The 24,218-nt window shown below is 39.4% G+C and overlaps 1 protein-coding gene across 1 annotated transcript; it reads right to left on the bottom strand.

Moving 5' to 3' along the window:
- Positions 1-8,234: 8,234 nt before the first annotated feature.
- On the bottom strand, positions 8,235-24,209 carry NDUFB5 (NADH:ubiquinone oxidoreductase subunit B5). Its single transcript, XM_074298257.1, has 6 exons — positions 23,999-24,209; positions 21,731-21,816; positions 19,459-19,525; positions 13,492-13,553; positions 10,931-11,037; positions 8,235-8,445 (listed from the first exon to the last, which is right to left on the bottom strand). The coding sequence occupies exons 1-6, from the start codon at positions 24,138-24,140 to the stop codon at positions 8,325-8,327; spliced, it is 585 nt and encodes a 194-aa protein (XP_074154358.1). The 5' UTR covers positions 24,141-24,209; the 3' UTR covers positions 8,235-8,324.
- Positions 24,210-24,218: the final 9 nt, after the last annotated feature.

The following is a 24,218-nucleotide window of genomic DNA, read 5'->3' as shown; positions in this document are numbered from 1 at the left end:
GTAAAAACTAAAGAGTTCCCTGGGAAAAGGAAAGGGGTGGCAAGGGAGAAGAAAACTGTATACTTGCCCTGGGGAAAAGGTAAAATAAGCTCATTTCTACAAAACCCAAACTATGAATTCCATCTTAAGACAGTGAAGAGAATATAGCATCTGGGCCTTTGGGGCTGATCCACAGATTTATAATATACCTTCTCTCCATTGAGCCTGGAATCTTGCAAAATGAATCTAAAGGATTCAAACTAAAAAAGAAACAGAAAAGAAAATTGCCATTTTTAATCCAGCCATCATTGATGAGGTAACAGGGAACCAAGTAATTGAGGTAAATACCTAATAATGAGGTATATACCTCAATAGGATTAAGTGAGGTCTCGTGGCAGGATTGGGATACAGGGAGTCACATGGAGCTCCCCTGCAACCCCCTTAGGATTTGGCGCAAGGATATAAAGTTAAATCAGGTCTAGTGGCGGCGAGAGTCCCCTGTAAATGAATTTACAGGCCTGAAAACCTAGATGGGTAAAAACAAGATTTATTGCAAGGTTTGGAAGCAAGGTTAAAATCTGGTTAGTAAAAGGCATTAGATAGAGGAAGATACACGCCGAAAGTGGCGGGATAGAGAATCTCTGATGCAAAGCATCTTTGCTGGCATCTTTCAACTCTCTGACAAGGGATGATTCCACCTCGGCTCTTTTATCTGCTTCAAGAAGCCTAGGGCAGTGGCCAAATTCTAGGCGGGCTTTTCAGATAAGGAAGAAACTATTTTGGGGAAACCTGAGCAGATAGTTGGGGGTTGGGTTATCCGACCAGATCATTAGAATGGGGGCTGAAAACCCAAGCCAGCTCAGATCCGGTGGTGGAGCTGGGTACAAGCCCAAAGTGGCTCAGATACTGATCTCTTCCCCTTGGGGTTTTGACGAGATCTTATAAATCAAAGGTCAGTCCCAAAGGAAGTTGTAGATCTTAAAGGGGGCTACGCCGTATCAATCATGACAGCATGATGAATACTGTCATAGAGGAAAAACTACAGCTGTAGAGCCACCCAAAGTAAAATGGAGACAAAATATATTAAAAGAATATGTAAGGACACCTGGGCCTCTGTGTCTGCATAAACATGAACAAAAAATGGGAACTGAGTAAGAAGAAGCACTTGATGTAAAGTGACCATTTGGACCTTATAGGTATCAGTGAGACTTGATAGAATGGCTAGAATAGGGCCATATTTTGTTCAAACAAGATAGGTAATCAGGGAGGCAAGAGAAGCATCATACATGAACAAAAAAGGCTCACGTGAGGAAATCTATGAACCAGAGTGGAGAAGCAGTGTACGGAGAATTGGGGGTAAGATCAAGAGGAACAGGAAAAGCAGCAATATTGTGGTCAGATTGTACTACGGTCCACCTGGACATAAAGAATAAAGTGCTGAGTTCAGGAAACGCATCACAAACTTGGTACACAGGCACAATGCAGTACTGATGTGGGGAACTTTATCATCTAGACAATGGCTGAGGTTCCCACTCTACTGAAAGTAGGGTTAGCTTCATTCACACAGCTTCCACTCTGGGCAGGTGCTCTCTGACCTGGACTATTGCAATAGCCTGCTGGAGGGTCTCCTTGCTTCAAATCTCTCTCTGCTCCAGTCCATCAGTTACCAAAGTGATCTTCCTAAAGTGTGTGTCTACGTCACCCCTGCACAGTAATCTCCAGAGGCTCTCTATTACCCCAGGATCCTATATAAAATCCTTCACTTGGCTTTTAAGTCCTGCCTATTCATATCCTTTGACCACTTGTCAACCTTTTAATATATTTAAGAAATGAAGCCTTTATCAGAGAAACTTACTTTTAAAAAATTTCCTACATAATTTAAAAAATTATTCTGCAACTTTGCTAAAGTTGTTAGTTATTTCAACTACATAACTAGTCCTAGAATTCTCTTAAGTATACCATCATATCATCTGTGAAGTGAGTTGTTTCCCCATTGCCTATTCTACTTCCTTTAATTTCTTTTTCTTGTCTTATTATTTCTAAAACAATATTCAATAATGGAGGTGATAATGGGCATCCTTGCTTCATTTTTGACCTTATTGGAGAGGCTTCTTAGGGTTAGTTTATCTCCATTACAGATAAGATTTATTGATGGTTTTATAGGTACAGCTTATCACTGTAAAGATAGTTTCACATATTTCTATGTTTTTTAATAAAAATATATGTTGTATTTCATCAAAAGCTTTTTTCTGTTTTGAGATAATCGTGATTTTTGTTGATTTAGATATTGAAATGATTATATTTTCCTAATATTAAATCAGCCATACATTTCTGGTGTAAATCCCATTTGGTCATTTCGTATGATCTTTATGATGATACATTGCTAAAATCTCCTTGCTAGTGTTTTATTTAAAATTTTTGCATCAATATTCATTAGAGAGACTGGTCTTTAGTTTTCTTCCTCTGTTTTTGCTCTTCCTAATTAGGTATCAGAGTACATATTTGTGTTATAAAAAGAATTTAGTTGAGGTCCTTCTTTGACTACTTTTCCAAAGAGTTTATATAATATTGAGATTGTATTTTAAATATTTGGTAGAATTCTGTGCCTTTTCAACAGCTCTCTATCCTCACTTCTGTCACATGACTTCTTCAAAGTTCAGCTCAAGCCCCACTTTCCAAGAGATTACTTCCATTTCCACTGTATTTATCATGCTTTTGCATGTTGTCTCCTCCAGGAGAAGGTGAGCTCCTTGAGGGCAGGGACTAGTTTCTTCTTTGTATCTCCAATGCTTATTGGGAGGGATGGGGAGACTGCACAAATAAGCATTTCAAGATCCCCCAGAAGAGATATTCCAAGTTCAGTTCCAGACCACTACAATAAACTGAATACAGCAACAAAGTGAGTCAGACACAAATTTCCCAGTGCAAATGAAAGTTATGTTTACACTATATTGTACTCCATGGGGTGCAACAGCATTGTGTCTGTAAAATATACAGGCTTTAATTTATTTTATTGCTAAAACATGCTAGCTGTCATCTGGATGAGCCTTCAGAAATTTGAATTGTTTGCTGGTGGAGTATTGCCTCAGTGTTGATGGCCGTCGAATGATCAAGGTGGTGAAGACTGCTGAAGGCTAGGATGGCTGGGGCAATTTCTTAAGAAAAAACAGCAATGAAATTTGCCCCCATGGGTAGACTCTTAGTTTCATTTGAACACTTACAGGTCATTCTAGGGATATTAATTGGTCTGATTTAAATACTATTGTATTTCAGGGAATAGGAAGAGTGGGGAGAGATATGGGAGTAACTGGTGGTAGAGCAATCAGAATACACACATTTACCAATTAAGTTCACAATCTTATATCAGCAACATAACAGTTACAATAGTAATATAAAAATTCACTGATTACAGATCACCATGACAGATATAATAATGATGAAAAAGTTTGAAATAGTGTGAGAATTACCAAAATGTGAGATAATAAACACATGATGTTAGAAAAACGGCACCAATAGACTTGCACGTGGCAGGGTTGCCACAAACTTTCTACTTGTAAAAAGCACAATTATCTGCAAAGCACAATAGACAAAGTATATGTGTACACTTACAGTGTCTATCTACCACAAGCCAGACACTGAGCTTAAGGGCTTTGCAAATAATTACTTTATTCAATCCTCATAACAACCCTTTAAAGTAGATGCTCTTATTAGCTCTACTTTATAGTTGAGGAAACTGAGCTTAGCATAGCACCTGGCACTATATAAGCATTTAATAATTCCTTATGGATTGGTTGACTCATTTTGATACTTTCTTCAAAGGTAAGAGGAATGAATGAACAAGGGGAAATTCAATTTTTACCAATAAAGAGGAACCGGCTGTTGGTGGAAATGATAAAAAAAACCTTGAGGGAGAAAAAACTGGGCCTAGATCTGTCATACATTATTGAAGAGTAGATTTCACAGAGTTCAGAGAACTAAATAGAACCCTATAGCAAAAACTCCATAGAAGTCAGCCAGAAAGGATAGACCTTCTCAAGAATGAAAATGTATATGAAGACCAAAGGAAAAAAGTTGTGGCAAGAAAGGAAAAGAGGACATTTCCTAGAGAGCCATGTGCAAAGGAACTCCCTGACCAAAAAAAAAAAAAAAATTAACATGTGCAACCACTAGGTAATGCAGTGGATAGAGCATTGGGCCTGGAATCAGAAAAACCTGAGTTCAAATCCAGCCTCATAAATTTCCTAGTGTATGACCTTAGGCACATCATTTAACCTGTTTGCCACTGGAGAAGAACCTGGCAAACCCCAAGGACAGAGGTCCACGGAGCTCAGAGTTCTCCAAGACTACCATTTTCCCTACATATGTGTGGTCCATCATGCTTCCCATTTTGGGCTCTCTGCATTGTGCTCTCATTGCTGCATGGGGGAGAATCTTTGGTGTTCCTTCATTTGCTATGCTATTTGATTAAATATCTTTTGTTTGGGGCAAGCAAAAATAGACATGTATAGAAAATGAAAGCAAGGGCAATGATGGAATCTAAATGTGTGGCAATCACATCCTGTCGTAAGTCCTGAAGCTCTGTAAGACCTGACACTGGACAAGACCACAAAGACAACAAAGAAAGACTCAAAGTAGACCAAAATGTTCAGAGAAGTATTCTTTGTAGTAGCAGAGAAAGGGAAGCAGGGCATCTAGTGACTGAGGAATGGCCAAAGAAATCATGGTAATAAATATCATAAATATAATTATATAACAATAAATGATGGAGAAGCAAACATATGGAGGGGAATGAATGGAATCAGAACATACGTGATAACAGTGTAAATACAAGTCACTAAAAAGGAAGTTGAACTTGTGTAATTGAAAAATCAGTAATTAAAATCAGTAATTACTACAGAAAAGGAGAAAGGAAGGTCTATACAGACATGATTATGATAACAAAAAGAGTTTTGCTATATTGAGAGAATATAGGACCAGTATGCTTGTTGGATGACAATGTTACCAAAGAATAATAAACTTAATGGATCAATCAGCCTTTATTAAATACTCACTATATGCCCCTTCCTGTGCTAAACCCTAGAGATACAAAAGCAAAGATGAAATATTCCCTGCCCTCAAGTTTACCCTCCAGTGGGGTAGACAGAACGTAAGTATATGTATATAAAGATTATACATAAAATGAATATAAAGTAACTCCTGTATCAGTTATTGACAGAGGAAGCCAATGGAATTTTGTTTTCTCTGCCAAGGAGAATGATCTTTGGACTGGAAAGGAGGGAACAAAAGTAGGTAACGGATAGCTCCTGCCTATGTTTATTATCAGGTAGAAGGAGCCACTTTATGAGAAAAGATAGATGTCTGGCCCTGACTAAAGATGACCAGTTTAAGACCCAGAAGGCATTCCCATATGCATGAGATGTCCCATCCACAACTTCCGGTTCTGGTACTGTTTCACCACGCAGCCCTGTGCATTCTGGGACTACTCACAAGGTTTGAAATTCCTTCAAAGGCAAAGTCAGCGGACACAAAGGGTGATTGCTGCTTTGGGTGTCATCTCAAACAGCCCGCATTTTCATATAATTAAATATTACTCTAAAAAGACAAAACATTTCCAAAGCCACTTCTTTTTGGCTTACGGTAAACCATCACATTTAACATTTGAACATACTTGTGTTTTAGGAAACAGAATTTTGCAAATATCATTCTGCAATGGATCACACCTTTACCACTGCACAACTGACTGAAATTTAAGAGAATATAAGACTCTGCTGTCGATTAAAATAGTTTTTGATTCAGTAAAGCCTGCCTTAAAGCTTCCACACAAGGGTTCTCCCAATCCATACATAAGTGGCTAGCATTTACACAGCACTTTACAAACACACAAACCCTGAGAGGCAGATGCTATTGTTATCCTCATTTTACAGATGCGAAAACTGAAGCGACAAAGTTGAAGGGCTACACCCAAGGCCACCCAACTACAAGTTCAACTCTGCTTCTGGACATGTCTTCCACTCTGGATCCAGCAGTCAATCCACTGCGCCACCTAGCGACCATCCAAGGATTCGTAAAAGAGGAACAACTTTGCAAACGCATCCTGATGGTAAACATCAGTTCAAATATAAAATCAATCACTGGACAAAAATTTATAAAACTTACTACGTGCCAGGGACTGTGCCAGCAAAGCACTAACAAGCCCTGCCCTCAAGGAGCTTACATTCTGATAGGAAAGACATCGTGTATATACATGGATACACAGAGCAGATGGAAGGTAACCTCAGAGAAGGTACTAGCTAGCAGCTGGGGCCACATTCATGGAAGAAAGTCAAGGTCAAGGAGAGATTCCCTTCGGACGACATTGTGCTGGCTGCTTGAAGCTCCAGGGCATTGCAGAACCTCCTACCATTCGGTCTGTGGGTCAGGATGTCTAGTGCTGGGATGGTTCCAACATCCAGCTGGAATAACAGTAGTTTGTCACGCGGCAGTCCCAGAGATAGAGGAGGATTGCCTTCAGAAAATCAAAGAGCTCCTTAAATAATCCCCACACCCCTTAGAAGGGCCCACCCAGGGGCAGCTAGGTGGCACAGTGGATAGAACACCAGCCCTGAATTCAGGAGGACCCGAGTTCAAATCTGGTCTCAGACACTTAACACTTCGCTGTGCGACCCTGGGCAAGTCACTTAACCCCAGCCCCCCCCAAAAAAAAAAAAAAAAAAGGCCCACCTTTTGTAGGCATTAATTAGTCCAGCCAGTGTTGTATGCAATGGACACAAGTCTCTGAAGAGAGCATCTGAGAAGGCAATGAAGGGGTAATGTGATGGGAGAAGGCAGGCTTTAAGCCAAAGGGAGAAGGATCTCCTAAGAGGGGCAGTCATAGCTGTCTTGGGACAACATTTCATAGGAAAAAACCAGGCCCGATGGTGTGTCCATGGCGACCGAAGATGCAGGTGAGAAGTTTGGAACAAGCCATTTGTATCGTCTAAAGGTCAGGAGAAATCCAAAGAGCCTCTGGCACGTTGAGTCACAGATAAACCTACCCAATGAATGAAGTCACACAGGTATGGATGGGCTGTATGGACAGCACGCACTATGTACAGAGAGAGCATCCAAATGGATGGGATGCAGATCCATCTCAATTTTGGTGGAAAGCACATCTGCACTGGGCAATTGTCAAGATGAAATTCCTTGATGGCATCAACTGTCTCATTTTTGTCTGTATAATCCTCATACCTAACAAAATGCCTGGAACAAAACTCTTTAAAAAAAAAAAAAAAAAAACTTGCTGAATGATGTAAAGATTTTTTTGCTTTTATTTTGGATAACTAGAAAAAATACTTCCAGATGCCCTCCCCGACTCCTGCCATATTACCTTATTGTTAACAGGAATTAAATTACTTTGGCTTTTTATGTTTATAAGGAAAACATGGTAACTAAATTTGATTTCTATTTCCATTCAATATGGTACTTAGCAGGCATTAACTGGGTCAAGAGTCTAACAAATAAGTAGGATACTTTTTGGTCTTAGTCAATACAATATTACTTCTATTTTTAAGAAACATTTACCAAAAATATTCAGATCTTCACTTTTTACAAATAATTTTGTCCTCTACAAAGAGCCTATTCAAATTATATTTAAAGAAAATTTTAAGATGTTCAAATATTTTAAAAACTTTATGTTTACTCTTGGCATTTCAATTTAACAAATACTTCCTGTCTTTTATATTTTATAATTTTTATCATTTAAAACTCTTAACCTTAAGTTATTCTTGATATCAATTTTTTCCAATATTTACCAGTAAGGATTTTTATTTGATGTCAACAGTTAAGATATTTGAAAAACTCACATTCTTTAAAGAGATGCAAAGAATTTCTTTGTTATAAAAAGAAAACATGTCAAGTTCCAGAAGACTTGCTTAATTAAGTAATTTTTCTGATTAATTAAGGTTTAATTTTTTACATAATCCAGACTAAAAATGTCAATGCCAACTGAAACAGGGTATCAATGAAGAACTGAGATGACTGTATTCTACATGCTAAGGTACACAAGTCACTTTTGATACAATTATACTTCCTGTCTACCACTTTCATTGATTGGGTATATTGTAAGATCTACTTCCAAACAATATTATTTTTTAGAAGTTCACAAACTGATTTCATCTAATTTTAACTGCCATCTTCATGACCTTCATAAAAAAGAAAATCATCCCTTCAAAACAAAAGCAATTCTCTCAAACTATATTGAGAACTACTACAAGATCAAAAGGGAAATGGCTATTTTATTCAGAGAACTACAATACAGTACACATTTCTTCACTTAACCCCCACATCAGATGTGTAGAATCAATCGTTTAATGGTCAGGTACTGCTTTATGTTCTCGATCAATAAGTTCTTTATCAACAGTTGGGTAATAAAACCAGGGTCCATCCCCTCTTCCTCGCATAAGTCTTTCTGTTTCCCGATACTTCAACCTGTAAGAAAGAAAATCCTTAAATTAAATTTCAAGCACCAATGGTTTACAAATGTAAATCATTCTACACATAAAATCTGAAAGTATATTCAAATGTCTCTTCTGCCCATTCAGGTAATCAATGCCACTATGCCTTTATGCTCTTATGTTCACACAATCTCCTTAACCCATTCCTTCCTCTATTCCTACAAAATACCACCTTTAAGTAATTGTTTCACTGGTATAATGGCCATCTCCATGGTGTCACACTTGCTTTCAATCTTCCTATCCAAGCCAAAGAAGGAAAGTCACCTTTCTTCTTAATCAGGTCATCCCATGCCTAAACTAACTCCCTATCTGGAGCATCCTGATTGAGACAAAATATCAATTGTAAACATTATCTTTGCTCCTTTTTCCTTATTCCCCCACCTTACTCCCATTTTCTTTGTACTACACCTTCCCTTGCTTTTACTAAAAAAATAAGGGTCATTTTTAAGCCCTATTTTTCCCCCCATACTCTACAAAAATTCTTAAAACTGTGGATTGCAACTTCATAGGGGATTGCATAGTTAAATATGTGGACTGCAAAATTATTATTTAATAATATCAAAGTTATCAAATAATATCAATGTTATCAAAGTGTTGCTGCGAATGTCAAAGACAGAACTGGAATACAGGTCTCCTGACTCCTAGTACAGCGCTCTTTCCATTCCCCTATGATGGCTCTACAGAATCCCAGAACTGGAAAATAACCCAAAGTACAAATACAAATCCCACTCTATACTTCCTCCAATGGTCATCCAGGCTTTATGATAGGACAGTGCCTTAAAAGGAAGCATATTCTACTTTTCAGTGTGGAGTACTGGACTTGGAATCAAGGAGACCTGAGTTCGATACCCACTTCAGATATTTAACATGTAAGCCTGGAGATGTCCTTTAAGCTATTCAAGTCTCACTTTCCTCACTGGTTAAAGGGAGATCACTCATCTCACAAGGGAGCTGTGAGGATCAAAGACAGTAAGATCAAATATCTTGCAAACCTTAAAAGACTTAAATGTGCCTCCCTTCCCCTTCTTGTTCTGTCCTCTAAATCTGTTTCCCTTCGAGCTAATGGCTCTTCAAATATTTTATTAAAACAAGAAGGATGTTTGCCCTTAATTTTTCTCCCACAAAATGTAGACTTTCAACTGGACGCCTGTGGACTCCTGGCCAGGCAGTTTCATCCTCCTAAGGTACAGTCCTACAGAACTGCTCCAGACTGCTATCTCAGAGACTCTGTCCTATGGGACTGAACCCAACATTCTAGACAGAGTTCCACTAGTGGACAACAGAGCCATTCCTTTCTTTGTTCCAAACACCCCGTAATAATTCAGATGATTCAAAGAAACAAAGAGTTTCTTCCCTCAAGTTTACATTATGTTCTGAAGCTCAAGATGGAATGGATCTTTTCAGCAATCACACCATCTTTCCAACATTGAACTTGGGGGCAGCTAGATGGTGCAATGGATAAAGGGCCAGCCCTGGAGTCAGAAGAACCTGAGTTCAAATCTGGTCCCAAACACACTTCCCAGCTGTGTCTGGGCCACTCACATAACCTCAGTTGCCTTGACCAAAAAAAAAAAAAAGGAAGGCAATATTAAAAGCCTACCAAGTGGTATCAAGATAGTATTTTCTGTGCTCTGTCCTTGTACAGCTGATTTCACTTTCTATCTCCCTTTACAAAGAATTTCAATTTCTGAATCCTCTGTACAGGCTCTCAGTCATCTCTGAAATGGCCATATTCTTTCCTTCCAATTCTTATAAGAATAAACATTAAAGCTATTCAATCATAAAACAAACTGGTACTGCTCAATAGTGCAGATCACCCCTGCCCACTCATCCTGTGACTCTCCCTCATCATCCCCCATGCCTAATTAGGGACCTGTTCTTTGTCTTAGGAGTGTCTGTTGCTTTTATCCTCCCTTCTTATTCCCCACACACCATCTAGATTTCAGGTATTCCTGGCCTTGCTCAGGCCCTAAGCTCAGGGAAAGCTTAAGGATCCCCCTATGACCCTTTTACCCTGAGATCATGTGCAGGGATGGTATGGGGAGTTCCAAAGGGCTATGTTCTAGCCCCAGGGAAGTGCCAGGCATATGCGCCCTTGGGCATGGTGAGAGGTGATGGGGATGGATTTGCAGAAGGAGTTCTTCTTTATTATTTTCATCCTTTAATCATTGATCAGTTGTATATAAACCAGCAAGGTCAGAATATAATGAAGACTAGCCTTTGAACAGATCCTACTTTCTCCTCCCCATGCCCAGAATCTGTTACACCCAGATCCATCGAATGATCTGAGGGCCCCAGCTGCAAGCAGACTTTTGAAGTCTAATGGCCTTATCATCAAACAGTCTTCCCCCAGCCCTTAATCACCCAGGCCTGTTCTTTTTGTATGTGAGCAGCATGCTGAGACAAGCACAGAATCGGCATCCCCTTCTCCCCCCAATCCAGAAGCCTCCACTGTTTACCTCAGATCAGCCTTGTCAGATTCCAAATGAAGGATTGCCATGGTTCTTTCATAATTCTTTTCAGGAGGTTCATAAACATAACGAGCAATCCACCTGGTTATAGGGTGCTAGGAGAAACAATGGTTCACATCAATTTCTTAATTCTGTCATCCACTCCATTTCACATTCAAAATAATTATTAGCAAATTAGCAACAAAGAATGAGCAAAGACAAGAAATTTTAGCTTTATAAAGGATTATTACTATTAAATTATCTTTTCTTCAGTATAACTCATTTTGACTAAGAAAATAACCATTTGATTCTATTAGGTAGAAGGCCCTATAATGCATATAAAAACAATTTTAAAAACTATAATTTTTAGTTTTTATAAATCAAATCCCAAAGCTCTTTCAGCTCCTCCTGAACCTTTGTAAAACAGCAAAACAATTATCTTAATGTGTTAAACCTCAATTGGCAAATTCTGGAATTAACTTTTAAAATTTGTATTAGTATCTTTTGTTTTTTAAATGACCTTATTTCTTCCCTAAATATCTCTCCCTTTTTCTCCTCAGAAAGCCATCTCTAATGAGATATGAGAGAAGAAAAAGATTCAACCACCCCACACATCAATCAAACCCTAAAAGGTACAAAGAAGTCCCACAATGTAGCCAAGAGGTAAGAATCCATTCCAGGTCTTAAATCTTACAGTAACTTGGCTCACCAAAACTTCCTTTTCTTATTGAAATAGTCAGAGACTGCTTGTCAATATAATAAATTAATAATCTAGTGACTGAAGCAAAATACAAACACTACTTTTTGGATTAAAGGCAAACCTTTGAATTTAGGACAGAAAAAACAGCCCACAATAAAGATTAAAGGCATTTGGGGAAAAAAAATACTTGAGACAATGGTATGATAAACTTTACCCTGATGTGTGCCTCAACTATTTGCATCTCTGTCTAATTAACCAAGATCCTGGGCTTAATCATTTACATCTCAGTAGATCTTGTTTGTTAGAGAAAACTATAGGAACTTCAAAGAGTACACTTTATATCAAGTCTATGAGCATTTGAGGTATATATATTTGTTTCTCTGATCAATAAATTTTTCGAAGAGTTTATATGAGACTCTCTCGCATATAAACACACCCTTAATTCACTACAGGAGCTGGACTCCAACACTACATCCTCCACAAAGTGTCCTAGTACTTCTAGAAAGAAGGAGGGGCAAAGTATATTGATGAATTTCTCCTCCAAGGGCAGCTTTGACCACTGTAAGAACACAGCATCTGGGGTGATGTTTGCTGTTGGTTCTTTCCCTGTTGTTGCCATGATGTACAATGTTTTCTCACAGAACACTCCTCAAGTGAACCTATATTCTTTGCAGCCCTCATTTCTTACAGGCCAGTAACATGCTATTACCTTTAACTATAACAAGCAGTTTAGCCAATCAATATTCTGCTTTCAGAAGAAAGTATTGCTATGAATATTTTAGTGTGTACAAGTCATTTCAATTGTGAGGAAGTGTTCAGTGATGAAGAAAAGTACCTTGATGTTACACCTTAATATCTATTTAGTCATTCAAAGGTAATGGGGTTTTTATATCACCTTTAAATTCTTGTGATTTTGAAATGGGAACACAATATTCTGGATTTTATAGCAGTTGATAAGAAATATTTTAAATAAAAATACACATATAAATAAATATCAATAGATTAACTATAAAAAAATGGAAACATACATACTTAAATATATAAAAGTCAATAAACAAACAAGAATGAAACTATAACACTATTTACATCATCTTATTCATTTCATCAATATCTAAATAAAAATTTAGCACAACTCAACACTTATTAAGCATTTTAGCCAAGTTTCTGGAACATAATACTAAATGTGTATCTGTCTTTTATAAAACTATCTACCTAGCATGTTTGAGTTGTTATATTATGTGTGTTTATGTACATGGGTGTATATTCTAAATGACAAAATGTCTACTTCTAAGGCACTGGGGCTCTTAAGATGGGGTAAGTTAACTGGGAATGGGGGGGGGGAATCTATTTTCACAAATGCCTAATTCAAATTTGGCATTTCCTTCAATTATTAATGTAGGCAACAAAACATTCAGAAGGGTTCCATAGGTTTTACTAGGTACCAAAGGATTCATAACATAAAAAAGATTAAGAAACCCTGCTCTAAAGAAGCCACCCCCCCCATCTTTCTATTCTACTAGGATAAGACATAATATATGCATTATTAAGTGTAATATAGGTCATTTGTCATATGAGTAAAATACTCTAGGATATTATGAGGAGGAGAAAAATGGAAGAAGAGGAAAGGAAGGCTAGTTCATTAAGTTCATTAAAAGCAAGAGTGAGAAGTTTAAATTTTATCAAATAGGCCAGAGAAACTACTCAAGGTTTTAGATCCTTCAGAAGGAATATCCTTGTGTGCATGAACATTTGCCAATTAGAATGAAGACTGATAAACTGGCCCTATAATATCACTGTTCATAGCTCAAAAAGCAGCTGAAATAACTCTGAAATTTAAATAAACAGCTGAAATTTAGTGTCCTATACCAACCTTGAAGTACTCCCAGTGTTCAGGAACGTAACCTGCTGGGATTTCTGCTAACTCAGCTTCACCTAGTAAGAGACAATGGAGATTATTAACACAATCACCAGATATTCAATATTATTTCCTCATCATTTAAAGTAAGAATCAGCTTGCATCCTCAAGAGCCAGACTTTCCTTTTACTTTGTATCTAAAGAATAAGTCTGAAATTTTTGACACATTTCAGTCTGAAGAGAAATCATTAATGGGAGATGTATTTATTATTTCCTTTTTAGCATTTATGAAATGAGACAAAGCATCTCAACAAAATTTCCCACAAATGTGTGGTGTTTACTGAATTATCAGCTCTGGAATGGGGAAAGGGTGTTCTTTCCACAGGTGACAGCTCCATGATCTCTTCATTGAGGTCTCCCTCTGCATCCTGTGCCACTTTCCTTTTTTTCTTCCCCAAATTTTCCAAGGGCATCTCTCCCAGGTGCAGCAGGCCATTCTCTGCCCTTCTTCAGTGTCCTGTGGACACCAGGGCAGCATGTCTGGCAGTCATGCCCTTAGGGAGGCCTTGTATAGCATTTCTGGTTTACAAGATGGAAAACACCACAGAATCACAGATCACTAGATCCTAGATTCTGAGCTGGAAGGAACCTTAACAATCAGTTAAACTTCCCCCTCCTGCCTCCTTATGCCCATTTTAGAAATGAGAAAACTGAGGCTCGGGGAGATGAATAGGTTGCCAGTGTTCACTTAGCCAGTGTCTTCATCAGAATCCAAACGAGGCCCTCCAGACTACAAGATCAGCCTTCTCTCTCTGCCATGTGCATTTGTCAATCTGAGTGTCCTCGTGCATTCACTTAACCCTGTGGAGGAGCCGCCATTTTGCTGCTTCTTAGGCCTGCCGTTGCTGCTGCAGGAGGAAATCTTTGATTCTGATGCACCAGCTCAGCAGCCCCTCTCCCCTTCCTTCTGTCTTTTCCCAAGTTTGAAACTCTTGGGTTTTCTCTTACTTTTCCCTCCCTTTGCACACTACAGCATCAGCATTCTGAAAATTCTGTGCCCATCTCAAGTCCTCCTACACCCTCTAGGCCACTTGAACTCTGACCGGTTTTCCTTTCTGCCTGTACCTTCTCTCCCAACTATCAGTGCATTCATCTCTCCGGGGCAGAGACCTGTTGCCATGACTTTCAGGGGCCCCTTCCAGCTACGCACAGAGCTGAGCCTCCCTGGGCCTGCCCTCCTGACACCTGGAGCCATGCTGTTCTTTCTACCCACACACAGAGCCTCAGCCAGACTGGACCCGAGCTTCTTCCTGCCCATCCAAAGATGTCCACCTCCCTTACGTGCTTTCACTGTCCCAGGCCGGGCTCTCTCCTCCTCTGGAATCACTACAATCGTCAAATATCACCTGTAACTTACTGCCTCTCCTGATAACTCCCTTTAAAGTATTTTGAGTTTTTGCTGTATTGTTGTTACAGGAGCATGTGTCCTCTCCCTGCCATGAAGTCAAGAATACAACTTACTAAACTTCATCTGCCCTAGAATTTAGAACTGGTCTATGTGTATCAGGTATGGAATAAATGCCTGCACAACTGACTATAAGAGTTCCTCGTGGATGTGGGGGGCGGGGGGGGGGTGCCATCACAAGCACCCACAGACATATTTATTTTCCATGCCTACAAAATTTGGACAATCCACAAGTCAGTTCAAAATTGGGGGGTTACTTGTCCCAAAAGGGCAGGTGGCTCTGCTGGCACAGAAGGGTTAACAGCACCCAAATTCCCCAAAAGACATGTTTTTGAAATGTAAAATAAGAATTTTTTTTTGTAATAGCTTTTTATTTTCAAAATACATACAGATAGTTTTTTACATCTACCCTTGCAAAAGCCTTGGGTTCCAAATTTTTCTCCCTCTTCCTCCCAGCCCTTACCCCAGATAGCAAGTAATCCAATATAGGTTAAACATGTACAATTAAAAAAAGAATCGTTTAAGTGCAGCAAGGTATAGAAGTCAACTGAATCCTGCCCTGCCTTGGGGAGGAAGGAGAGGAGAGATCCTAGTCAACTCTTTCTGATTTGCAGAAAAGTGTCAGATCTACATTGGCAGATGAAGGGCATTACCTCTACCTACAACACTCGAAGCAAAAGAAATTTAAAAAGAAAAGATTCTCGGAGTCTACACTGAGAAATTCTCACTTTGGAGGAGTTTTCTCATCTTCTATAACACTGGCACCCCTCCAGGGCTTTACATTTTCTTCTTCTTCTTCTTCTTTTTTTAAATAGCCTTTTACTTTTCAAGATACATGCAAGGGTAGTTTTCAACATCTATTTGTGCAAAACTTTGTGTTCCAAAATTTTTCTCTCCTTTTCCCCCCACCCCCCCCCTAAACAGTAAGTAATCCAATACAGGTCAAACATGTGCAGTTCTTGTAAACATATTTCCCCATTTACCATGCTGCACAAGAAAAAAACAGATAAAAAGGAGGGGGGGAAAAGGATGAGAAAAAGTGTTTTACATTTTCTAAAGAATTTCATTCAGAACATGCTGGGGAAATAGGAAGTACAAATATTAACTTCATTTTAGAACAGGGAAGCTAAGATTCATAAAAGTAAAATGACTAGTAGGATCATCAGCTAAAAAGTACCAAAGACAGAATTTGAACTCAGGTCTCTCAAACCTAACTCTGACCTTATTAGCACTACCAATCCTCCATAAATGTTGAAAAAAAGGTATTAGGATAAGCTCATAGATAGAAATAATAGCTTTTAAAAAAAATTTTTTTACACTTTTTAAAATTATAGATTTTTATATACAAAACATATGCATGGGTAATTTTTCAGTATTGACCTTTGCAAAAACTTCTGTTTCAACTTTTCCCCTCCTTCCTTCTACCCCTCCCCTAGATGGCAGATAGTCCAATACATGTTATATATATTAAAGCATGTGTTAAATACAATGTATGTATACATATTTATACAGTTATCTTGCTGCACAAGAAAGATCAGATTTAGAAAGAAGGTAAAAATAACCTGAGAAGAAAAAACAAAAATGCAAGCAAACTAACAGAAAGAATGTAAATGCTATGTTGTGGTCCAGACTCATTTCCTAGTGTTCTTTCTCTGGGTGTAGCTGGCTCTGTTCATTGGGAACTGATTTGGATCTTCTCATTGCTGAAGGCCATGTCCATCAGAATTGATCATCATATAGTAGTAATATTAAAGTATATATAGAAATAATAGCTTTAACCCTCAACATTCCTGGGGGACAGATGCCATTATTATCCTCATTTTACGTGAGGAAACTGAGGCAAACAGAGTTCCAATACCTGATTGGCTTAGGGTTACATAACTAGGGAAGTCTTGAAGATAAGATTCAAACTTAAGTCTTCCTGACTCCCCTAAGAATCTGGGACTGGAATGAACTGAACCAGCTACACCCAGAGAACGAACTCTGGGAGATGACTATGAACCACTACATAGAATTCCCAATCCCTCTATTTTTGTCTGCCTACATTTTTGATTTCCTTCACAGGCTAACTGTGGATCAAAGTCCGATTCTTTTTGTACAGCAAAACAACTGTTTGGACATGTGTACATATATTGTATTTAACTTATACTTTAACATATTTAACATGTATTGGTCTACCTGCCATCTGGGGAAGGGGATGGGGGGAAGGAGGGGAAAAGTTAGGACAAAAGGTTTTGCAGTTGTCAATGGTGAAAAATTACCCATGCTATTATTTCTATCTATGAGCTTATCCTAATACCTTTTTTTCAACATTTATGGAGGATTGGTAGTGCTAATAAGGTCAGAGTTAGGTTTGAGAGACCTGAGTTCAAATTCTGTCTTTGGTACTTTTTAGCTGATGATCCTACTAGTCATTTTACTTTTATGAATCTTAACTTCCCTGTTTTAAAATGAAGTTAACATTTGTACTTCCTATTTCCCCAGCATGTTCTGAATGAAATTCTTTAGAAAATGTAAAACACTTTTTCTCATCCTTTTCCCCCCCTCCTTTTTATGTTTTTTTCTTGTGCAGCATGGTAAATGGGGAAATATGTTTACAAGAACTGCACATGTTTGACCTGTATTGGATTACTTACTGTTTGGGGGGGGTGGGGGGAAAAGGAGAGAAAAATTTTGGAACACAAAGTTTTGCACAAATAGATGTTGAAAACTACCTTTGCATGTATCTTGAAAAGTAAAAGGCTATTTAAAAAAAAAAAGAAGAAGAAGAAGAAAATGTAAAGCCCTGGAGGGGTGCCAGTGTTATAGAAGATGAGAAAACTCCTCCAAAGTGAGAATTTCTCAGTGTAGACTCCGAGAATTTTTTCTTTTTAAATTTCTTTTGCTTCGAGTGTTGTAGGTAGAGAGGTAATGCCCTTCATCTGCCAATGTAGATCTGACACTTTTCTGCAAATCAAAAAGAGTTGACTAGGATCTCTCCTCTCCTTCCTCCCCAAGGCAGGGCAGGATTCAGTTGACTTCTATACCTTGCTGCACTTAAAAGATTCTTTTTTTTAACTGTACATGTTTAACCTATATTGGATTACTTGCTATCTGGGGTAAGGGGTTGTGGGAAGAGGGAGAAAAATTTGGAACACAAGGCTTTTGCAAGGGTAGATGTAAAAAAACTATCTGTATATATTTTGAAAATAAAAAGCTATTACAAAAAAAAAAAAAGAAGAAGAAAAAAAAAAAAAGAATCTGGGACTGGAAAGGGCCATCCCAGGGCCTGTCGGCTGATCCAACTCACAGATTGCAGATATCTCAGTAGGCAAAGTGCCGAATGAAAAGCCTGCAGGACCGTGGCCCAGCACCAACATCGGGCTTTAGTCCAGATATGGCTCAGCGAGAATTGGAAGTGAGGCCACAAATTTAGGCTGAGGACAACTTAACAGTCTCTGTTCTCTTCTTTGCACTGAAACCCTTATGAGCTCTTGACCATCTGTGTGCAATAGGGAACCACTGCTCTTCAAGAAAAGGACTAAAAAAATTTCAGAACAAGCTCCAGAGCCAGGGAGTCTTCTCTCCCACCTCCCACTCTCCTCACTGGACTTTGCCGGTCCTGCACCTCCAACCTCCTCTTCTCCTCAATTACAATGCTTAAGGACCCCAAGCAAACAACTGGCAACAAGTTACAGGCACCACATTTTGCCTCCCTTATCAAGCACAGACCTTGACCCCCTTGGTCAGAAACAGGACCTTTTTTTATGCCCAACATCATTTGAAGGGCTACCTCCCAGTGAGCTTATATAACAGAGTGAACAGCTGGCTAGGGAACTATTGCCTATGGACTGGAAATGCAGACCTAAAGACCCACCACAGTGGGCTACAGCCTCCCTATCTCCACATTTCAGAAGTTCAGAAACAACAGCCTTCAATAGATCTCATTAAGTTTGATGAAGAGGGGGCAGCTAGGTGGCGCAGTGGATAAAGCATCAGCCCTGAATTCAGGACCCGAGTTCAAATCTTGTCTCAGACACTTAATACTTCCTAGGCTGTGTGACCCTGGAAAAGTCACTTAACCTCAGCGGAAAAAAAAAAAAAGTTTGGAGAAATTTTGTGATTAGGTTGCCTTTTCCTATCTAGCTATGGCTGTTAAATCACCCAAAAATTATTCATTTAAGAAAGCATTTGATACTAAATAGGAAACAATGAGCAGTAAATCTGATCAATCTCCTTTTCATTTACTCCCAATTTATTTATAATGCAAGTTATCTTTTTTTTAAAAAAATAAATAAATAAAGAGAACCCAAAAAGTTTAAATTATTTACTTGCCCAAGGCCAGTTAGATAGTGAATGGCAGAGATGGGATTTGAATCCAGGTTCTGATTACAAATTCTTGCATTATACCACTGCTGCCTTTACATTAATACAGGCAGCAGAGAGTTAATTGTTTACATCTAATTCCCAAGTGTAAGCTCAAACTATTATACTAAACACTACTGTGACATTCACATATAAATATTTTTAAAGCTTACCAACAAATATATTCACGTATGTTATACCAACTGCTACTGGAATCCCAGTTAACAATAAATAAAATCTCTGCAAGATAAAAAAGGAAAATGTATCACATAATGAATTTCTAGACCAACATTTATTATCTGACATCTATCCATACAGATCTAGACTCTCTTCTCCCCCCACAAAAACAAATACTAAGCTTTCTATTCACTGGCTTTAGAGTGACCTTCAATAACAACAAAAATCAAGGATCAAGGGAAGCTGCTAGGACAATGGAAGCAGGGAGCAAGTTATGAGGTTGACTCAATGTAAAAACTGAGCAAATAATTTTTGTCCCCTTTACTCCTCTATCTTTTCAAACCATATACAGTGTTTGAAATTGCTAATATTTTTGATAGGTTCATTATTTTTACTCTCATTAAAATCTTTTATACAAGCACATTAAATATGTTTTTAAGACTCACTTTTAAAATGTACAGAGGAGGATTAAGCAATCTTTTATTTAATCCTCTATGCTTCAGAAGGTCTTTCAGAGACAGCTAGGGTCAAAAGAATTCAGATTGTGGCAGTCTCAGTTCTGTATTAGAGCCCTTATCCACTGAACAAAGCTGGTTCCCCAACAACCAGTCTACAATTGGGCCTGGAAGCAGTCTATGTATAAATCTTACTATGACTATAGTTATGATTATCAAGAAGATAATAAAAAGAATTGAATCCTGATAAGAGATGACTGAGGGCAATCAGGCTTTTGGTAAGACATAAGGGAAAAGATGGTCAATTATTAGATTCTTAGCAATAGCAGAGGATCAAGGGTCTTAACCATCAATTAGCTCTCAAAGGCTCCACAATATCCCTTGAAAATGACCCTGAATTAAGCACATAGGAAGCACCCTTTCAACTGGCATGATATTTTTCTGAGTTAGTGATAAGAGTAACAATCAGTTTATCTCACTCTATAAAATCACTGCATTCCTAAACTTGAAAAGTGAACACTCCAATAATCTGGTGATTCCTCAGGGTTCGGCTTCCCTCCAATTTACCTATGACAGCCCATCCAGGCCTCCTAGATGCTCAAGAGCAATAATGTACAGAGTTTTCATCATCTTGCATTAAGTCTCATAATAAAATTCTCTGAACTAGTTATAAAGTTTTGTAAATAAAATTGCAGAAATCAAATCCTATCACATATGCATTAAATTTGTTGTTCATTCATTTCACTGTATCCAACACACTATGACACTTCATTTAGGGTTTTCTTGGCAGAGATACTGGAGAGGTTTTGCCATTCCCTTCCCTTACTCACTTCACAGATGAGGAAACTGAGGCAAATAAGGTTCAGTGTTTCTGTCCAAATAGCTAATGTCTGAATTCAGGTCTTCCTGACTCCAGACCCTGTGCTCTATCCACTGTACCACCCTTGCTGCCACATGCAGTAAGTTGCTTCCTTATTTAAGAAAAACCTGACAAGAATCTTTCTTATACATAATAATAAAGATCATTATAACAAGTGATATATTTATAATCCAAATCATCACTGACCAATTTATCAGCTTTTAAATCCATTTCTTAGTATATTGTTTCTATTGTTTCTCTTAAAATAGGAAGTACACATACTATATTTTAAAATGCCACAATCTTGGAAAACAAGAGATCATTTGAAAGTTTAACTGAAATTTAAATGTGATCTTTCATTTCGATTAGCAAAAGCTCACAACTAAATAATGTTCTATGGTGTACAAAACTTTCCTTACAATACTGTGTGAGAAAACCAACAGAGATTGGTTCAAGGTTACACTGAAAGGAGCTATGGCTCCAATCTAGGTTTCATACTTCCAATCCAACTCTCTTTACACTAGACCATGCTCAATTGGAATGCCTATTTCTTTTTGGTTTTACTGATAATTGGTGTGACTTCACTTCTCACAATAGGTGTATTCTTGAAAAGGGAATAAAATCTCTATAAACAACATCCTGCCTTAGATGCACTAAGATAGTTGAATAAATAAACAGTCATACACTGAGTTATTCTGGCAGGTATGAATATAACATTTTATTTTATATTATTTCATAGTGAGGGTTTCACAAGAGTTCTTTTTTAAATGGAGGTACTAATTATTGAATCATGAGAGGGAAGGGACAGTCTCAGAGTCTCAGTTCAGTGCTTCTGGATCTTTTAAGGCAAGAAAAAAACTCATATTCTAAGAGAAATAAAGCACTTATTTATTTAAATCAGGCACTAAGTTTTAACATTCATGTGGGGAAAAAAATTAGCAGAAATAAACTTACCAACAACTTCAAAAATCTTTTGTCATAGAATTCAGAAGGTTTGATGATGAACATTCTCTTCCCATGGCTTCCATGTCGGACTGGGGCTAGAAACAAGAAAATAAGCAATCAGCATTAATGAAATGTGTTAATGGAGTGATGACCTGCTGGAAGGCAGAAAGACTAAGGTCAAGTCCAGTCTTAGACATTCAGGCTTTGACCCTTGGGCTGGAGAACTTAGGCTAGTGAACTAATTACTTAGTTGAACATATTATAACACCCATTAGACACTTCTGGCCTTTCTTTTGGGAATGGCCTTAAAGCTATATTTTCTTTCTTTTTTTGAGGGGGGAGAAAGGGGAAGTGGAGAGGGAGAGGGAACCTACTCTCTTTGGAGATTGCTTTTCCTATAGTTAGCCCATTGCCAGGAACAGCTAGTCCCTGCCCTGATCTGGAAGTCTCCTGGATTCTTGCTCCTCTATCTGCCCCAACCACCTCCACTTGTCTGATACCGCTCTTCTCTCCTCCCTGTATTCCAAAACACAGAAACCAAAGACTATTTTCACCGGATCTCCCCATTTCCAGATATTTCTAATGTCCAAATGTTGGCAATCTGGGTGTCCTTCCCAAATCTCAAATCCCAAATATGATAATACACCATTTCCTGGCCTCCAGGAAGACTCAGGGCGGGGGAAAGGGACAAATAGGGAATTGCGGGTAGCATTCTATGGGTCTGTGCCATTTGAGACACTGTGAATTCAGGGATTCTCTTCCATGGTACAGAATACAGCTCATCTCCACCCTTTCCTTCATCTCACCTATAACCTTTTAGTATCTGTTCACCCAATGAGGTGGGAACTTTTCTCTAGATTTCTTCCTACTTTGTAGCTACCACTGAGCCAACGAGGTTGTACCCTGGTTCTCTCTTCCATGTTTTTACTACATGCCCTCCTTTCTGGTTATACACAACTCTCTTTGATAACATCTTTTGCATCTGCACATTCCTGTAAGTACTGCGACTATGGATGGTCCTGGGTCACCATGTGAACAAAGGACCTGAGGAGGAGGGCAGAAAGGGTCATTGTTGGGAGGGAGATTATTATCTGACATCCATCCATATAGATCTAGAATCTCTTCTCCCCCCAAACAAAAACAAACACCGACTTCCCATTCAGAGGCGTTAGGATGACCTTCAGCAACGAGCTGGCAGCAGATAACATAAGTGCCCACACATCTATTTGTCTGACTTTAACTTGCTTTTTTACCTTGATCAGAATTCTGGTCCACTTGCTTTTGGCCTTGTCTATTAAGTTCTCAGCTTATCACTCTTACTGTAGTGCTTAAATATATTTGGTAACTCCCTGCCAATTCTTAGTAAGGTACACGTGATATGAACAAGAAGAGATCTACAAGAAACTTTTAACGTAGTAAATTACTGATAAAGAGGTAGCCCGCAGGAACACTGGAATTGCAAGTGAAGGATCTGGGTTTGTCAATTGCGCTTCACTTTAATTCCCAGCTCAAGCGTCTCTGGTCTTCCCTGGCTCCGGCCACAGTCAGGGGCCAATCCGGGTCCAATGCTCACTGCCTATGTGATGGTGCGCAGGCTTCTTGAACGCTACGGCTATGAGCGGCCCAGAGAAGCCAGGAATCCCCCTCGGACATTCCCTAACCAGGTGACCCTGAGCAAGTCCCTCACCCCGCTGCCTCAGTTTCCTCTTCTGTAAAACGAGCAGCAGACAGAATCGGCAGCTGGCTGCACTGCGTTGTCAAGGAAACCCCAAATGGGGTCACAAAGAGCTGGAAACGACTGCATAACAACAAAATGAGAAGGTTCGACTCTGGCTCGATGATGATTTGATTTGACTCAAGAACCCTATCATTGCCTCCCCAAGGGTTCTAATTCCTGACACCTTAGAGAAACTGTTGTCTACGTTCTGCCAAAGCAAACAAAACGTAACAAGGAGGAAGGAAGGCAGGGCCGGGGTTGTCAGAAGGGGCGTCCCAGCTGTGCGGCGCCGGCCTCCGTTTCCCCACTTGTAAGATGGGGGTGAGTGGCAGCCGCCTCCACGGGTGTGACGGATCCATTAGGCTTTGCACCGCTCGCACGGCTCTAGAAAGTTAGCTGCTTGTTCTCATTATTGGTTACAGGTCGGAGTCCCGCGGCAGCACGGGGAACGGGCTGACCCAAGGAGACTCCGGCCTCTCCGCGCTCCTCCCTCCCTTTCTCCCTCCCCAGGGCCTGGCCAAGGTCATCGCGGGGCCCTTCACGCGCCGCCCGGCACCTACCGACGGCGCCCGCGCCCGGGACGCTCCGGGTCAGCAAGCCGCCGAGGCGCAACTGCGGTCCCAGCCCACGGCGGGTCAGAGCCAGAGCGGCTCCCGTCGCCGCAGAGGCTGAAGCCCGCAGCAAGAGGCTCATCGCCGCCATGGCTGCTCCCGGCTTTCTTTCAGGACGCCGAGGCCAGGAACAGGTACGGAGGCCGAGACGCGTCTTGCAACCAATGAG

The sequence above is a fragment of the Sminthopsis crassicaudata genome, chromosome 3 (assembly GCF_048593235.1).
Source record: "Sminthopsis crassicaudata isolate SCR6 chromosome 3, ASM4859323v1, whole genome shotgun sequence".
Taxonomy (NCBI): Eukaryota; Metazoa; Chordata; class Mammalia; order Dasyuromorphia; family Dasyuridae; genus Sminthopsis; species Sminthopsis crassicaudata.
The sequence above is the reverse complement of the archived record's forward strand: the minus strand, read 5'-3'. Positions and strand labels throughout refer to the sequence as shown.